Here is a 17,168-nt window from a genome sequence, read left to right on the forward strand (position 1 = left end):
AAATGGTAGGGGGGGAGTAGGGGGAGAAGGAAACCACATATCAGGTTTGAAATCTTTTGTTTTACAAGAAGTCAATATCTCTATACATCTCCCTTTAAGTCTCCCTCAAGTTCTCAAACACACATACACAAACTGGCACAGCTGATATTTTGGAGTTGTAGCTCCTTCATGACAGCCCTCCCCACTCTCAATCTTCTTCTGATTTCTTGACTGCAGTCTCCCTTTTGATTGATGATGGAGCCAAGGAATAGAAAATCTTAAACAATTTCTTCATCGTCAATCATAAACTTGCATAATTCCTCAGCAGTTATTACTTTTGTCTTCTTGATGTTCAGCTATAATCCTGCTTTGGCACTTTCTACTTTAACCTTCAGCAGTAGTCATTTCAAGTCTTCACTATTTTCTGCCAGTAATGCGGTGTCATCTACATATCTCAAATTGTTACTACTCCTTCCACCAATTTTCACTTCACCCTCATCTTAATCGAATCCGTCTTTCGTTATGGTATGTTCTGCATACATATTGCAGACAGGTAGATAAAATGCCAATTGGAAACAATCCCGTTTCTCCATATTCTTTGTGTCCTTGGGAAATTTTTTCTTTTCCCTAGATTTAACAGCCATTAGCGATTCATCCACAGTCCGTTTCCTCAACACTATAAAAAGAAAAATTGCCACATCTCTCACACAGTTCGCCAATCTACGTGATAGCAGATAGCACAGTGTCTGCTTCTCAGAAATTGTTGTCAGCTGTTTTATCCATATGTTTCATGCAATATTGTTTTGGGGGACATAATAGCTGAATCATCTAACACTTTGCATTTCTGTAAAAAGAGTAGTTAACTGTCGAAATCACCCTAAACAGTTGGGCAGGATGCCAACTATCAGATGCAATGGAGGCAGAAAAGCAATTTCTCTTTGCGCCTTCACAGCCACTTCGCAGGCCTTTAACTGGACTCTATAACGTGTTCTCAAAGCTTCATCACAAGTCTGGTGCCACTTATGCTCTTGCCTGCGGTGGCCAAACTTGCTTAACATAAGAGCCACATAGATGAATAGCACCTTAACAACTAACAAAATTTGTGGCAGGGCATGAGCTTTCAAGACTCACTGCTCACTTCTTCAGATATAGCTAGAATGTGAGTCCGTCTGTCCTTATATCTTGGAGAGTGGAGTGATTTCAGATGCTAAATGACAACAGCAGGCTTTTGGTAATGAGACAGGAAACCTAGGCCTGAATTCAGACTAGGAGGATGCAGTATCTTGAGCTTCATTATCATAGAATCATAGAATGTTAGAGTTGGAAGGGATCTTGCAGGTCATCTAGTCCAACCCCCTGCACTCTGCAGGAGCATGGCTGAAAGATAGCCCTACATACCTACAACATACCCGAAAGATGGTTGTCCAGCCTCCGCTTGAAAACGTCCAGCGAAGGAGCATCCACCACCTGCCGAGGCAGACTTTTCCACTGCTCAACCACTCTTACAGTTAGGAAGTTTCTCCTGATATTTAGCCGGTAACGACTCCCTTGTAATTTTCACCCATTAGATCTAGTCTTGCAATCCGGAGCAAGAGAGAATAGATCCGCTCCATCTTCTACATGACAGCCCTTCAAATACTTGTTCCTCCTGTTTATTTCCCATACTCTGTGCATTAGTATAAAGACATCACAGATTACAGACATCCTTTCCTACCTTAGGCCCCTTTGATTTTACATGAAAATTACTGAACTCACCTCTCTCCCGTTCATTTATTCTCTGGTCACTCCACTTCTTGAACTTAGTGTTGGGGATGCCGTACAACATCAGGCTTTTTCTTCCCACTCCCAATGTCTTCAGTTTAAAGCCCTCCTGATCAGGTTCACAAGTCTTCCAGCAAAGACATTCCTCCCATTCTTTGTAAGGTGCATCCCATCCGTCGCCAACAGTCCTTCATGTCGGAGGTACATACCATGGTCCAGGAAGCCAAATCCCTCTCGATGACACCATCTACGTAACCAGCCATTCACCTCCAGTATCCTGTTTTCCCTTCCAGCTCCATGGCCCTCAACAGGTAAAATGGAGGAGAACACCACCTGTGCCCCCAGATCTTTCACCTTCTCGCCTTCAATCTTTCCCAGCATCAGGGTCTTTTCCAGTGAGTGCTCCCTTCTCATTTGGTGGCCAAAGTATTTGAGCTTCAGTTTCATTAACTGGCCTTCCAGGGAACAGTCAGGGTTGATTTCTTTTAGGATTGACTGATTTGATCTTCTTGCAGTCCAAGGGACTTTCAAGAGTCTTCTCCAGCACCATAGTTCAAAAGAATCTATTCTTCGGCACTCGGCCTTCCTTATAATCCAACTCTCGCAGTCATACATGACTACTGGGAATATCATTGCTTTGACCATGCGGACTTTTGTTAGCAGGGTGATGTCTCTACTTTTTATTACGCTGTTTAGGTTCGCCATCGCTTTCCTCCTAAGGAGCAGGCGTCTTTTAATTTCATGGCTGCTGTCACAGTCTGCGGTGATCTGGGATCCCAGGAACGTGAAGTCTGTCACTACTTCCACGGCTTCCCCTTCCAAGGAGTGATGGGGCTGGATGCCATGATCTTAGTTTTTTTGATGTTGAGCTTCAAGCCTACTTTTGCGCTCTCCTCTTTCACTCTGAGCAAGAGGTTCTTTAGGTCCTCTTCACTTTCTGCCATTAGAGTGGTACTGTCTGCATATCTAAGGTTGTTGATCTTTTCCCCAGCAATCTTAATTCCCTCTTGTGATTCATCCAGGCCAGCATTTCGCATGATGTACTCTGCATATATATTAAATAAGCAAGGTGACAATATACATCCTTGTCGTACTCCTTTTCCTATGCGAAACCAATCAGTTGTTCCATATCCGGTACTAACTGTCGCTTCTTGACCCTTATACAGGTTTCTCAAGAGACATGTGAGGTGGTCTGGTACTCCCATCTCTTTAAGGACCTGCCATAGTTTAGCAAAGGCTTTAGCATAGTCAATGAAGCAGAAGTAGATGTTTTTCTGGTACTCTCTTGCTTTCTCCATAATCCAGCGAAAATGAGGGGGTAACAACCAACCGCAGCCAGCCCGGCCCCATGGAAGATGACCAGGCTCAGCAGAGGAGACTTCCTTCGATACTGCTGAGCTGCTGAAGTCGGAGCTGCTGGGTCCGATCGTCCGACGGAGGAAGAGAAGGAGGAGGAGGAGCTATGGCCCGGGGCTGTGCAGGAGGACAAGCAGAAGGCTCAGATCCTCATGCTCTGCTGCTGCTGCAGTTTGCCTGGAGCTGGAGGAAGTGGCGGGGTGGCTGGCTTAAACTTGTATTTGGTGGGCTCTTTGCTTAGAGCCTGCCCACTATTCCAAATAAGGCAGCCAATGCTGAGCCTGAGGTCGGTCAGGGCAGGTACTGGCTCCACTCCTCTTTCTGTTTTCCCCAACAAGTCCTGCTGTTCCTCTCCCGAGTCAGCCAGCAGAGTGCCAACAAGATGATCGATCAGGGAGTGAGGGGGCCCAGGGGGGAGCTGAGGATCGGGGAAGGGGCCTGCGAAACCCACGGGGGGGGGGCAGGCCCTGTGGGCCCCTTGATAGCTACGGGCCTGGACCTAGGTCTCATTACCAATGTTGATATCTCCATGCCTACTACCTCTCTGCCTATCACACCTAATCCAATCACGCCTGCTATTGTCATTCACCTGCTGTTGCCATTCAGCATCTGAAATCACCTTTATAAAGTTTATATCTCCTGTACCTGGTGTTACTTGATGGCAAAAAAAGGGGGGGGTGTTAAAATTATCTGCCCTGGGCGCCAAATAGGGTAGGTATGCCACTGTTGGCCACTGTGTGAGACAGGTTGCTGGACCAGATAGACCACTGTCTGATCCATACAGGGCTCTTCTTGTGTTCTTATGTTCTTATATCTGATGACAGCCCATTTGGTACCTTTAAGTGGTACCTTGAAATTAGTAGTTAAGTGCTTAAGATAAAATTGAGCTTTAGGATCACTTTTCTAATATTTATGTTCCATTGTCATCTTGCTGCTGTGACTCACTGAATCAATAAATGTCAGAATCTTAGTACTAATGAAGCAGATTTTGAATTTCTAAATGACTTTAAATAGGTATTGCAATAACCTACGAATTTCTTTTGATTAACAATGGATGCATTATCTAGCAGCTTTAAGTCTTTAAATGAAAAATAAATATTTATTAACCAAAGAACACTTGTTCCACGAAGAAAGCTTTACATTTCCTTTCAACAAAGCTGTGTGTGTTCATTGGCATTTAATATTAGTACAAAGCTACAATTGATTGCGGAATACTGAAATTCGAACCTCAACACATTTTTATGTAGCAACATTGTGAAATATTGGAAGCATCTTTGAATACAGAGTATTTTGCTTGCTGCTTGTGTATTTATGGAATATATGTAACATATCTGTAAGTTGTTGCAAGATTGTGATGTCATAATTAGAAATACAATACACTTTTAATGTAAAAATTGAACTTTATTGTATATTAATTGAGGCGAAAGAGTTATACACAGTATTCATCTTGTGGTTTCTACCTTACATGCATGAGCAGCAGATGAATTGCCAGTTACATGCATGAACAGTGAATGCAGGATTATTTTTGGGCAGGAATGAACAGGAATGGACTCCTGGCAGAGTTGGCCATGCCCACTACAGCCAAAACCTCTGCGTGCGTGGCTACAAAGGGAGGGCCTGAAGAGCGACCCCGTCAGCTAGCTGCCATGCTTTCATTGTTTTCGTTCATCCCTGACTGCAGCGCATGCGCGAATGATTGCTTGCTTGCTTTGCTTAAATCGCTGTGAGTAACTAATGGGAGGCGCTCATGATACTGTGTGAACTGGCTCTGCCAGACTGTGCTATCTGTGTAACCTAGAAGAGGAGGGAGGGCTTGCATTCCACTGCCGGTGTGAATATTTCTGCTCTCATGGGGCAAGGAGAGTCTCCCGTTCATGATGTAATATCCCACCGGGAGATTTCCCGCGCACGCGCTTGGATTTCATTTGCTTAGCCAATTGCAGCATCAGAGTATATGTATTGATGCCTCAGCCCTAACCGTTATTCCTAACAATGTACCTGTACCACTTGGCAACGAACTTGTATTCTAATAAAGCATAACTTTTCCCTGAAGAGTGTGTGTGGACTTGCGAGCTGTTGGACCTGACAGAATTGTTAGGAATCATCTTTACTTCATTGGACGGAGTCTCTCCTGACCAAGATGAGCGGACCCGGTGGGATGGGGGTGCCTACCACGGTACCCACTATGGTACCTACCACGGTTCCCACCACAACAGCGCCTGGAGTACCCCCCCTGATGACTTTGGGAACTGGAGTGCCAGTGATGACGGCCCCGCTAATGACGGCGGGCCCAAGAGGGCTGGTGTCTACAGACGGAGGAGCCACTCCTTGGCCGGCTGTGTCATTTATCCCTGTGCACTTGGGGAGGGGAGTAACCTACCCCTGCAAGGAGAGGGACTGGGGCCGGCATTTGGGGGATTCCACGCAGACTACCTGGTCGATGCCGGGGAGTTGGAGTCGGGACAGTATATTTGACCCCTGGTCGAGCTCGGGGAGCTTCGGGATGACCCCAAGCAGACCCATCTCGTTCCCACTGAGGTCTTTGTTAAGCCCGGGAAGGGGCGTGGATGGGAGGCTGGATAGCCTGGAACTGGACTGCCATGCTATACTGCGGGACATGGGGCAGTTGCTCCAAAACCTTCCAGAGATAGTGGCCCAGGCGGTGCAGACCCAACTGGCCGCCCCACGAGGCCCACCGGTAATTCCCCCCCAACCGGGGCAAGGCCCTGGCCAGCCAGTCCCTCAACCACCTCTGCCTCCCCCGCCAGCGCCACAACCGCCTCTCCCCCTAGGACCGCAACCCGCAGTTCCCATGCCTCCGCCGGCCATGCCGCAGCCAAAGGACTTACTGGATGTTACCTTTGATGGCGACCCGAAAAACTTCTCTTTTTTTATTGTATGAGTAATGAAGTTTGTTGAGCGCTGGGCTCATCTGTTCCCGGACGAGGAGCAACAGGTGGATTTTATTGCTTCCCGCTTACGGGGGGGGTGGCAACAAGCTGGTATGTGAGTCTTCACAACCTGGAGGCGATGGAGTTGGGGAGCGTAGATGCATTTATGTGGGCACTGAGAGCCCGGTTCGAGGACCGCGCCGCAGCCAAGAAGGCGGAAGCGTTCCTCTGCACCTTCAAGCAAGGCAAGTTGGCAATTTGAGAATACTAGACAGAGTTTCAAAGGCAAGCAGTCAAAATCTGTGATTGGTCCGACCCGGTGCTAGCGCAGCAGTACCGACTGAGGCTGAATACCGAAATTCGGAACACTGTCATGGGCACCTGAGACCCAAGGACCTTGGTGGCTTGGATGCAAGAGGCGGAGAGTGCCGAGAGCTGGCTGCGCACTTTACGGTTGGACAACGCGGTAGCAGCAGGAAGGGCACCGGCAACCTCCCACCCCAAGGCAAAACCCACCCCACTGAAAGCCTCAGTCTGTGAGCAACAGATGAAACAGGGATTATGCCTAAAATGTGGGGAGCGGGGCCACTTCGCGACCAACTGTCCTTCGGGGGAGCCTACAGGATCGGCGGGGAGAGAAGGTGACAAGCGCCGGATCGACTTGCCCTCGAAGAAGGGGACGGCGAAAGTCAGAACCCCCCGCGCTCTGCAAGCCGAGGTGGATATGCTGGAGCCTGAATCAGGTGGGGAGGAGGAGATGGAACCGGCGGGAAAAGGCCAGGTCCTGCTGTAAGTGGCGCTGAACAGCAGGATCCTTCAGCTGAGTAGTGATGCTTTGATTCATCGTTGACAACTGTTCCTTGAGATTAGTCATCTGGTCCAGCAGGGGGCACAGGGGTTTTGCCAACATTTTAGCTAGCTCAGTGGTTTCTTCCGGGCGAGGGCTCCCAACTACTTTCGCTTTTGAAATCTTTTCTTTCTCCGTCCTCTTCCCCACCATCTTTATGGATTGTTTACTTTCCGAAAGTTTGCTAAGTCTCTGGATATGTGCTCATACGCTCATCCGTGCCCTGGTAAGTCTCTCCCAATAGATTTCAACGCTTTTACTTCCGCTCCCCACTCGGTTTTTGCTTTTTATTTCATGCGCATGGGAGGGGGCCCTCCCCCGCTCGCTTTACTCTCTAGTCCTCGGGGTTTGGGAGCTTTCTTTTTAGCTTGTCAATTACGCTCTATTCCGACTCACAGTTCATGGTCGTTCTTTCGACCTCGCTGTAGCTCCATTTAAACCACTCGATCTCCAGCGCTTGTCCCGGTCAGCGTCACTAGTTCCATACGGACACACAGCAGAAGGACCATCAGGACAGAGAAGCGCCTCAATTCCCCAGCATCATGCTGGCGAAGAGGCCACCTCTCAAAAGTCCCATGGCTAGGAGCCTTTCAACCAGGCTCCGGGGGGATAGCGAGACGTCGCCCTCCCCTTTCTGCTGGTGTGCAGATTTCATCCCTGGGAGGTCCGGGAGATGAGTCTGCTCAGCGTGTCGCCATAAACCGGAAGTCTGGGAAGAACGAACTTTTGTTGTGTCCCCAGGGGCTAGGTTTCCCTTAGTGTTGGGAAACCCGTGTCTCCATGGGCATAATCCATATATTTTGTGGGGTGACAGGATTGTTAAGTTCATTTCCCCCAAGTGCCAACACCACGTATGGAACCCAAAGTGGGGTGTAGCTCCTGACAGTGAACAAGCTCGGGTGTGTTTAGCTACAGAGGAGCTTCCCAAAATCCCAAGGGAATATAAAGACTTGTCCCAGGTGTTTGCCAAAGAAGAAGCCGATGAGCTCCCCCCACACTGCAACTCAGACTGTGCGATTGAGTTATTGCCGGGACATAAAATGCCCAATGGGAAGCTTTTTGCTATGAGCCCCTGGGAGAAAGTGGAGTTGCGGAAATGTATTGATAAAAACTTGGCCAGAGGGTCCATTGTCTTCCCCGTTTGCATCCCCCATCCTCTTTCGGAAAAAGAAAGATGGGGGTTTAAGGCTGTGCACTGACTATAGGGGCTTGAATGCCGTCTCGTCCACGAATGCCTACCCCATGCCATTGATCAAAGATCTCTTGGCAGAAGTAGCTAAGGGTAAAATCTTCAAAGTTTGACTTACGAGACGCTTACTTTCGGGTGCGTATACAGGAGGGGGATGAATTCAAGACCGCTTTCAACACCCCCTTGGGCCAGTTTGAATACCTGGTGATGCCATTTGGTCTTCAGGGGGCTCTGGGTTTTTTTATGAACCTAATAAAAGAAGTATTGCACAAGCACCTGTTCAAGGGGGTATTAGTCTACTTAGATGACATTTTACTGTATTCCCCTGGTGAGGGAGGTACTCCAGACGTTGCACAAGCACAAACTGTTTGCCAAACTTTCAAAAGTCAAGGCTGAGATTGACTTTGTCGGCTATCACATCTCATCAAAGGAGATCGAGATGGACCTGGGAAAGGTGAAAGACATCCTCAGGTGGGAAGCTCCCAAAACTCGCCGGCAGCTTCAACACTTCTTGGGGTTCGCTAATTTCCATAGAAATCTTTTGCCAAACTTTGCTGAAAACCAAGGGAAAGGGGCCTGATGCTACTAAACCCAGAGCTAGACTGGCTTGGACCCCTGAATGCCAGGATGCGTTCAATAAATTGAAAGCTCTGTTTACCACAGAACCCGTGTTAGCACATCCAGATGAAACAAAAAAATTTGTGGGCCAAGTCGATGCTTCAGATGTTGCTATGGGGGGGGGGATCCTGCAAGAAGGGGCAGACGACAAGCTTCATCCCCTAGCATATGTGTCCCGCAAATTCACTGACACAGAACGTAACTGGTCGGTATGGGACAAGGAAGCGGGGGCAATCAGGCTAGTGCTCTCCATGTGGAGACACTGGTTAGAAGAGGCAAGGGTGCCGTTTGAGGTTTGGACAGATCATAAAAACCTAGAAGTGCTCCGCACCCCTCGCAACTTGAACACCAAGCAGCTTCGGTGGGCTGACTTCTTCTCCAAGTTTCAGTTCACCTTGCATCATTTCCCAGGCAAATCGAACTCGCTGGCTGATGCCTTGTCCCGCCTCCCTCAGCACGAAAGCCGACAGGAGGAGGTCCTAGTTTCCATGTTCACGCCTTCTCAATTGGGTGGAGTGGTAACGACATGAGGGCAAGCTAAACGGGCCTTCCCCCCCTCCGGGGGGATGGGAAGCCAAGTTTGCCACCACCTTTTCAGCGTCTGACAGGGAGGAAGTGAGGGTGGCGGTTGACTTCGTTCAAAGAGGAAACAACTGTTGGTATAAGGGAGACAGACTATTTGTTCCAGGACTTTTGCAGGGGGAGGTACTTGCCCTTGTACATGGATCTAAACCGGCTGGCCACCTGGGCTTTGTGAAATCACTGCATCTACTGCAGCGCCAGTTCTGGTGGCCGTACATGCACAAGGACCTGTCTCTGTATGTGCAATCCTGCCAAACTTGCATCATGTGTAAACCCTGACAGGGGAAACCCCCTGGATTATTGAAACAGTTGCCAGTAGACCATGGGAGGAGATTTCCATGGATTTTATCACGGACTTACCACCTAGCAAGTCCATGACCGTAATTTGGGTAGTTGTGGACTTGTTTTCTAAGCAAGCACATTTCATTCTGTTCCCCGGTTTGCCAACAGCGCGATCGCAGGCCAAAGCCTTTCTCCAACATATTTTCAGACTTCACACGTTGCCAACTAAGATAATCATGGATAGGGGCTCCCAATTTGTTTCAAATTCGCTTCCAGTTCCTCTCCTGCTGTATGCTTTTATCCATTTCCAAGATTGGACTTCTACGTCTGCTCTCAGTTTTTTCTGGGTTTTGTTCTAAGAACAATTTGTCTAATTATTCTTAGAAAACTAAGATCCTGATATTTACCAAGGCTTGGAAACCCTGTCCATGGAAGGTAGATGGGAAACCTGTGCAACAAGTTAAATCTTTCAGATATTTGGCCTTCTTTTTCATCATCAACTTAACTGGTTCTTTCGTTGGAAGGCAGCCATCACTGCTGTAAGGAATCAACTACTTGCAGTCTCCCAGTTCCATTTTTATAGTGGGAACCAGTATGTACCATCAGCTCTACAGATCTTCCAGACTAAGGTTATCTTTCAAACTGACGGAACTGGTGGCTGAGTATCTGGCTATTGTGTTGCATAAGGGTAATCACGTTTCTAAGGTCAGGGCAGAGAACATTTGATTAATTTTGTCCTCATCTGTTTGTTATTCTTTGACATTGTTTTATTATCTGGACAATACCACCCCCATTTTGACTTTTATCTATGTAAGATCATATCTGTATTTTATTCTATTTAATGCCATTAAAGGTTATTGAAACTTGAACTACTCACAGTATTCAAACTATTATTTGCACTTTGGAAGTACTGTTCTGTTCTGGAGCCCTGGGTCAGTGTCAAAATAAGTTTGCCCTGCATGCCTCCTACCTTATGGATGAGCACCGTGCCACACAGCCCTCTCCTGCCAGCCTTCTTTTGCACTGCAAAGGCAGAGTCATCACCAATCACCACCATCTGCACAACAGCCCCTTCCGCCCGTGCCTGTTCCAATGCCAGCCCAAAATTCAGACGATCTCCAGTGTAGTTCTTCACTATTAGCAGTGTCCCAACTAAAGAAAAGAAAAAGAACTGAATTCTACAATGTCTTCATCCAGCAGATATATCCACATAGTAGAAGTGCTGCTGTACCTGCTCTAGCTTGTCTCACAGTTCGTATCGCTGCCAGAATGCTGCCCACTGCAGGGGACGTGAACACTGAGCCAGCTACCACTCCAGTGAGCATCCCCTTCCCAATGTATCCTGAGGAAGGAAAACAGACAGGGCTGCATTAGCTTCTCACATATTGCTTATGCTCCAATTTCACCACAGCTCAAAATAATCCCAGCAAACAAAATGAAGTATTTCTTTACTCAATCAGAACGAAGTTTGGGGCCAGTGGCATCTTTGAGACCAACAAAGTTATATTCAAGTTATAAGCTTTCATGTGCAAGCCCATGAAAGCTTATACCACATGTGAAAGGGATCTAGGTGTTCTCGTTGATCACAAGCTAAACATGAGCCTGCAGTGCGATGTGGCTGCAAAGAAAGCTAATGCAATCTTAGGATGCATGAACAGAAGCATTGTGTCCAGATCAAGGGAGGTGGTAGTTCCACTCTATTCTGCTATGGTCAGGCCTCACCTGGAGTACTGTGTCCAGTTTTGGGCACCACGTTTTAGAAAGGATGCTGACAAGCTCAAGTGTGTCCAGAAGAGGGCAACCAGGATGGTGAGAGGGTTAGAATCTAAGTCTTATGAGGAAAGGCTGAAAGAGTTGGGTATGTTTAGCCTGGGAAAGAGAAGGCTTAGAGGGGACATGATTGCAGTCTTCAAGTATTTGAAGGGCTGTCATGTAGAAGATGGAGCGGATCTATTCTCTCTTGCTCCGGATTGCAAGACTAGGTCTAATGCTTGGAAATTACAAGGGAGTCGTTACCGGCTAAATATCAGGAGAAACTTCCTAACTGAAAGAGTGGTTGAGCAGTGGAACAGACTGCCTCGGGAGGTGGTGGATGCTCCTTTGCTGGACGTTTTCAAGCGGAGGCTGGACGACCATCTTTCGGGTATTGTTGTGTCCTGACCCAGCCATGTGTGCGATCCAGTTTCGCCTGGGTCTGCATGCGGTCAGGTGAAGTTCCTGAGCTTTGCTCCCGAACACAATAAGACGTTTGGATCCTAGTTCCCTGCCAATCGGGAACCTAGGGTCCCTAGGAATAATCTAACCACTGTAGATAGACCATTCACGGGTGTTGGGGGTGTGTGGGTGCGTTTTCCTTGGGGCATATAAGCTGGCCTGCGAGCCGGCTACTTTGTCTTGTTCCTTCAGAATAAAAAGTCTTAGAGCTGAACTCATGAGTATGCCTAAGGACTTTTCAGTGGCGATGAAGGTGGGATTCTAATCTCCCTCCCATGAACAACGACCACAAGAGGAGCACTGCATCATCGCGCTCCACCACTGAAGGCACTGCACGCCGCAGCCGACCCTCGTGTCCCGCTTCTCTGGTCACCGGTCACCGCACTGCTCCAGGCATTGCTGACTCCAAGCTCAGCACCGCCTCTACCTCCACCTCTTCATCGGTCACCTCCTCCACCGCACCCGAGCAACTGCCTCCTCCTCCACGGGTCGCTAAGATGGCCGCTGGTAACGAGGGTTTCCCCGAGTTCAACATCTCCCACCATGCCCAGTGAGAGACCTGGCTCGAGACGCTCGAAAACCACTTCCAGATAAACGACATCTCGGACCCTGGTAAGAAGAAGGCCCATCTTCTGCGTTACTGCGGGATCGAGGTGACCTTCTTTTGAAGGACTTGATGGCTCCCCAGCAGACCAAAGATGCGGCTGCCACCTACGATGTCTTGGTGAAGGCGTTCACGGACCACTTGGCCCCTAAACCCACCAAGTTTGCAGAACGTATGGACTTTTTCGCAAGAGTCCAGGGACCAGACCTCCGACTTCCTGGCCGGGCTACGCCAGGCAGCCACACGTTGTGCTTTCTCGGACCTGTTAGAGGCCCGGTTGAACCAATTCTTGGTGGGTCTCAGGGAGCCCAAGTTGCAGTGAAAACTTGTCGGTCAGGACAACCTCGATCTGGAGAAGGCGATACGGGAGGCAGCAGCCTACGAGAAGTCACACTCCGACCGCCGCGCCAAGGCCATCCACCACGTCCAAGCTACGGCGGGTTCCGACATCTCCAGCGACGAGGAGGTCCACCAGGTCAACCAACGCCATCCCAGCGCTCTCAACACAGCAAAGGGTCATCCTCAGCCAAGGCACCTCAACCCTCCTGGACATGCGCCAGCTGCAGCGACGCTCACGAGCACCGGACTTGCCAATTCTGTGACGCAATCTGCAGGACCTGCAACACCTGGCGAGAGTTTGCCGCTCCAAGGGACGGCAGAAGACGATAGCGCAGCTTGATGAACCGGAGCTCCACACCATTTCAGACCACCACCAACTGCGCCAACTAACGGTATGTAACTTACCTCCTGACAGCCCGGACAAAGTGCATGTGACTGTCCATATTGAGGGGTCCCCCTGTAGGATAGAAGTCGACTCGGGCTTGACCTATTCTATAACCTCGGCCGATACCCTCCATTCTCTATGCCCGCGAGGGGGGCCCCGGTTGCACAAGCCACAGGGTCTCATGTTGCAGGACTTTAATAAGAACCCTGTGGCAGTCCGTGGCTGGGGTAAGTTCCGGGTCCAGTTCCAGGATTTTTCAGGACTGCTGGACCTGTTGGTGGTGGAGGGGCGCTTGACCAGTTTATTGGGACTGTCATGGTTCGCACCCTTGGGGCTGAAGTTGACGGGGACACACCAGATCTGAGTGAGGGATTTTGGGGTGGTTTGCGAGGAGTTTTCCAAGGTGTTTGATGGGTCCCTCGGGCATTAAGGCACGTCTCCCTCCCATAGCGATGAGATCCAAAACAGAGGCTGAGGTTGACTGCCTCGTCGAGCAAGGGGTGTTGGAACCGGTCGCGTCCACACGCTGGGAGACCCCCATCGTCACGCCGGTCAAACCCAACGGTGACGTCTGCATATGTGCCGATTATAAGTGCACTATCAACAAAGCCTTGCAGGACCATGCTTACCCAGTCCTGGTGGTAAGCCACGTCTTAGCCTCCCTTGCGGGGGCCAAGGTCTTTGGTAAGCTAGATTTGGCGCAAGCTTACCAGCAGTTATCGGTGGATGTGGCCGCCGCTGAGGCACAAACCATTGCTACGCACAAGGGGGCGTTACAGGTGACTAGGCAGCGGTTTGGTGTATGTGTGGCCCCTGGGATTTTCCAGTCATTCATGGATTCCCTCCTTAAAGGCATCCCAGGAGTACAACCTTTTAAAGATGATGTTATCATTGTGGCGCCAGACTCCACCACCTTCGCAGACCAGCTCCGGGCAGTGCTCCAGAGGTTCGACTCCACCGGCCTCAAGGTGAAGAAAGAAAAGTGTCTCCTCGGGGTGCCACGCATTGAGTTCCTGGGGTTTGCAGTGGACGCCCAGGGTATCCACCCCACGGACGATAATGTTCGGGCGATTACGGGCCCCCCAACTCCCACTTCCAAATCTGAACTTCAGGCTTTCTTGGGCCTGCTCAATTTTTATCACGCTTTTCTCCCCTTGAAAGCTGTCATGGTAGAGCCCCTGCACCGCCTCCTGGACAAAGAAGCGTCCTGGGTCTGGATGGCCGCTCACGCCACAGCGTTCCAGGAGGTCAAGGACTTGCTCATTTCTAACTCCGTCCTGCACCATTTCAACTAGGCGCTACTGGTGGTTCTCGCCTGCGATGCTTCTCCGTACGGGGTTGGGTCCTTGGTCACCAGTTGCCGGCCGGCCGGGACATCCCAGTCACCTACTACTCTAGGACCTTGTCTTCTGCAGAGCGCAACTATGCACAGATAGACAAGGAGGCGCTACCACCACTATCTCTACGACTGGGCCTTCACGGTGATGACGTACCATAAGCTCTTCTGGGTCTCCTGGCTCCCGACCGTCAGATGCCACAGATGGTCTCCTCCAGGGTTCTGCGGTGGTCCATTTTCATGGCGGGTTACAGTTACAACCTTGTGCATTGCCCCAGGAAAGCCATTGGGCACGCCGATTCCCTCAGCCGCCTGCCCGTCACAGACCCCAACCTTGCTCCTATGCACACGATCGCCCTCGTGGAGTCACTCCCCGATTGCTCAGTTCATGTGCGAGAGGTCGCTTGCCTCACGGGCCGGGACAAGGTTCTCTGTTGGGTTCTGGATTGGGTGGGGAGGGGGTGGCCTACAGCCAAGCAGGCCCCCGAGTACATGCCATTCATCACCCGGAAAGACGAACTATCCACATACAAAGGGTGCCTGATGTGGGGTGGCCGGGTGGTGATACCTGTCCCACTACAGCAGCGAGTCTTAGGGGCTCTACACGAGCACCACCCCGGGGTCGTGAGGATGAAGGCGTTAGCGAGGAGCTACGTCTGGTGGCCTGGCCTCGATTGGGACAGCAAGGACATGGTCAAACGATGTCAGCCTTGCCAGGTCTCTTGCCCCGAACCCCCCAGGGCTTCGGAGAGAGCCTGGAAGTCCTCACACCGCCCCTGGTCTCAGCTCCACCTAGATTTCGCGGAACCGTTCGAGGGGCAGCTGTTTTTTATCCTTGTTGACTCTTACAGCAAGTGGCTAGAGGTCGTTCCAGTTCCATCCACCTCCTCAAGATCCACCATCAAGGCCATGTGGTGGATCTTCAGTGCTCAGGGTATCCCGGACACCCTGGTAACGGATAATGGCACTGCGTTCATATCCAGGGAATTCCAGGACTTCACATCCTACTATGGAATTCACCACGTGTGGTTGGCTCCGTTCCACCCCGCCACAAACAGCCAAGCGGAGCAGATTGTCCAAACCACCAAGGACGCACTTCGATGGCCCAATTCAACCGACTGGGACTACAAGTTGGCCTCTTTCCTCTTCTGCAAATGAACCACCCCATGCACAACAACGGGGTGCAGTCCAGCCGAATTGCTCCTGGGTCGCCGCCTCACGACATGTCTAGATCGACTGCATCCGGACCGGGCCCCCGAACACAATCCGGACACGGAGGACCAGGAAGCCGCCCGGTATTCCCTAACCAGCCCACAGCTGCCCTGGCCACCTCCAGGAACGACACCAGCCTCCCCGCCGCCAGCCAGCTCTCCACTGAGAGCATCGGCACCGGTGTCCCCCACAGCCCCAGCAACACACTGCTCCACGAGGGAGCGGAAGGCTCCAGCATATCTAAAGGACTATGTATGCAGGTGTCTTTCGGACCAAGGGGGGAGGGGTGTTGTGTCCTGACCCAGCCATGTGCGTGATCCAGTTTCGCCCGGTTCCGCATGCAGTCAGGTGAAGTACCTGAGCCTCGCTCCCGAACACAATAGACGTTCGGATCCTAGTTCCCTGCTAATTGGGAACCTAGGGTCCCTAGGAATAATCTAATCACTGTAGATAGACCATTCACGGGTGTTGGGTGTGTGTGGGTGTGTTTTCCTTGGGGCATATAAGCCGGCCTGTGAGCCGGCTACTTTGTCTAGTTCCTTCCGAATAAAAAGTCTTAGAGCTGAAATCACGAGTATGTCTAAGGACTTTTCAGGTATGTTGTAGGTATGTAGGGCTACCTTTTGGCTATGCTCCTGGAGAGTGCAGGGGGTTGGACTAGATGACCTGCAAGACCCCTTCCAACTCTAACATTCTATGATTCTAAAACTTTGTTGGTCTTAAAGGTGCCTGACTGGACTCAAACTTTGTTCTGCTGCTTCAGTCCAACACAGCTTAGCCAACGGAATCTTTACTCAATCAGTAATTGAATTATAGAATTCACTGCATGTGGATGTAGCAATGACAGTACCCTGGTTCTAAAAGGGAATTAAACAGATCCATGGAGGATAGGCCTGTTAGTGGAAATTCCACATTCAGAGGTAGTAAATCTCTGAATATCAGTGCTAGCAGGCAATGTCAAGAGAAGGCCTTAGCCTCTATGCCCTATTTGGCCATCCAGGGCAACTTATTGGCCACTATGTGAAACGGGATCCTGGACAAGATGAACCACTGGTTTGATCCAGCAGGACTCTTATTTTTTATTTCACTTATTAGATTTTTTAGTCAATGCTCACCCAAAGGGTCTTGTGGTGACTTGCAAAATTAAAACCAGCAAGGTAAAAACAACATAAAAATAACAAATATAAAATATTTAAAATATTAAAATATGTGGCTATTACCATATCACTATTAAAACAGCCCAAACATGTGGTTATCCTCCAAATGCCAACCTAAACAAATCAGCTTTGCGTGCCCTGCAGAAACAAAACAAGTCCTGCAGGGCATAGGCAGCATCCGAGAGGGCATTCCACAGGCTAGGGGCCACAACTGAGAAGGCCCTTCCCCCTGGTGACAGTTAACCAAGCCTTCCTGGGCACCTGCAAGAGGCCCCTAGATGAGGACCAAAGGGAGTGCAGGGTGTTATAATGGGAGAGGCGGTCCCATAGATATGTGGGTCCCAGACCATTGAGGGCTTTAAAGGTTAACACCAAAACCTTGATTTAATCTGGAGACTAACTGGTAGCCAGTGCAG

The 17,168-nt window shown here is 49.9% G+C and overlaps 1 protein-coding gene across 1 annotated transcript in view; it reads right to left on the reverse strand.

Moving 5' to 3' along the window:
* TKFC (triokinase and FMN cyclase) overlaps window positions 1–12,028 on the reverse strand; it is a 34,789-nt gene extending 22,761 nt beyond the window's left edge. The window contains exons 1-3 of the mRNA XM_015424315.1: window positions 12,007–12,028; window positions 10,737–10,847; window positions 10,476–10,657 (exon numbers count right to left, since the gene is read on the reverse strand). Of these exons, the coding sequence (XP_015279801.1) occupies window positions 10,476–10,657; window positions 10,737–10,847; window positions 12,007–12,028 (315 nt within the window). The remainder of the gene's footprint in view (window positions 1–10,475; window positions 10,658–10,736; window positions 10,848–12,006) is intronic.
* Between the last annotated feature and the right edge of the window lie 5,140 nt (window positions 12,029–17,168).

This window comes from Gekko japonicus, unplaced genomic scaffold, assembly GCF_001447785.1.
Source record: "Gekko japonicus isolate JY-2015 unplaced genomic scaffold, Gekko_japonicus_V1.1 scaffold2581, whole genome shotgun sequence".
In the NCBI taxonomy this organism is placed as follows: domain Eukaryota; kingdom Metazoa; phylum Chordata; class Lepidosauria; order Squamata; family Gekkonidae; genus Gekko; species Gekko japonicus.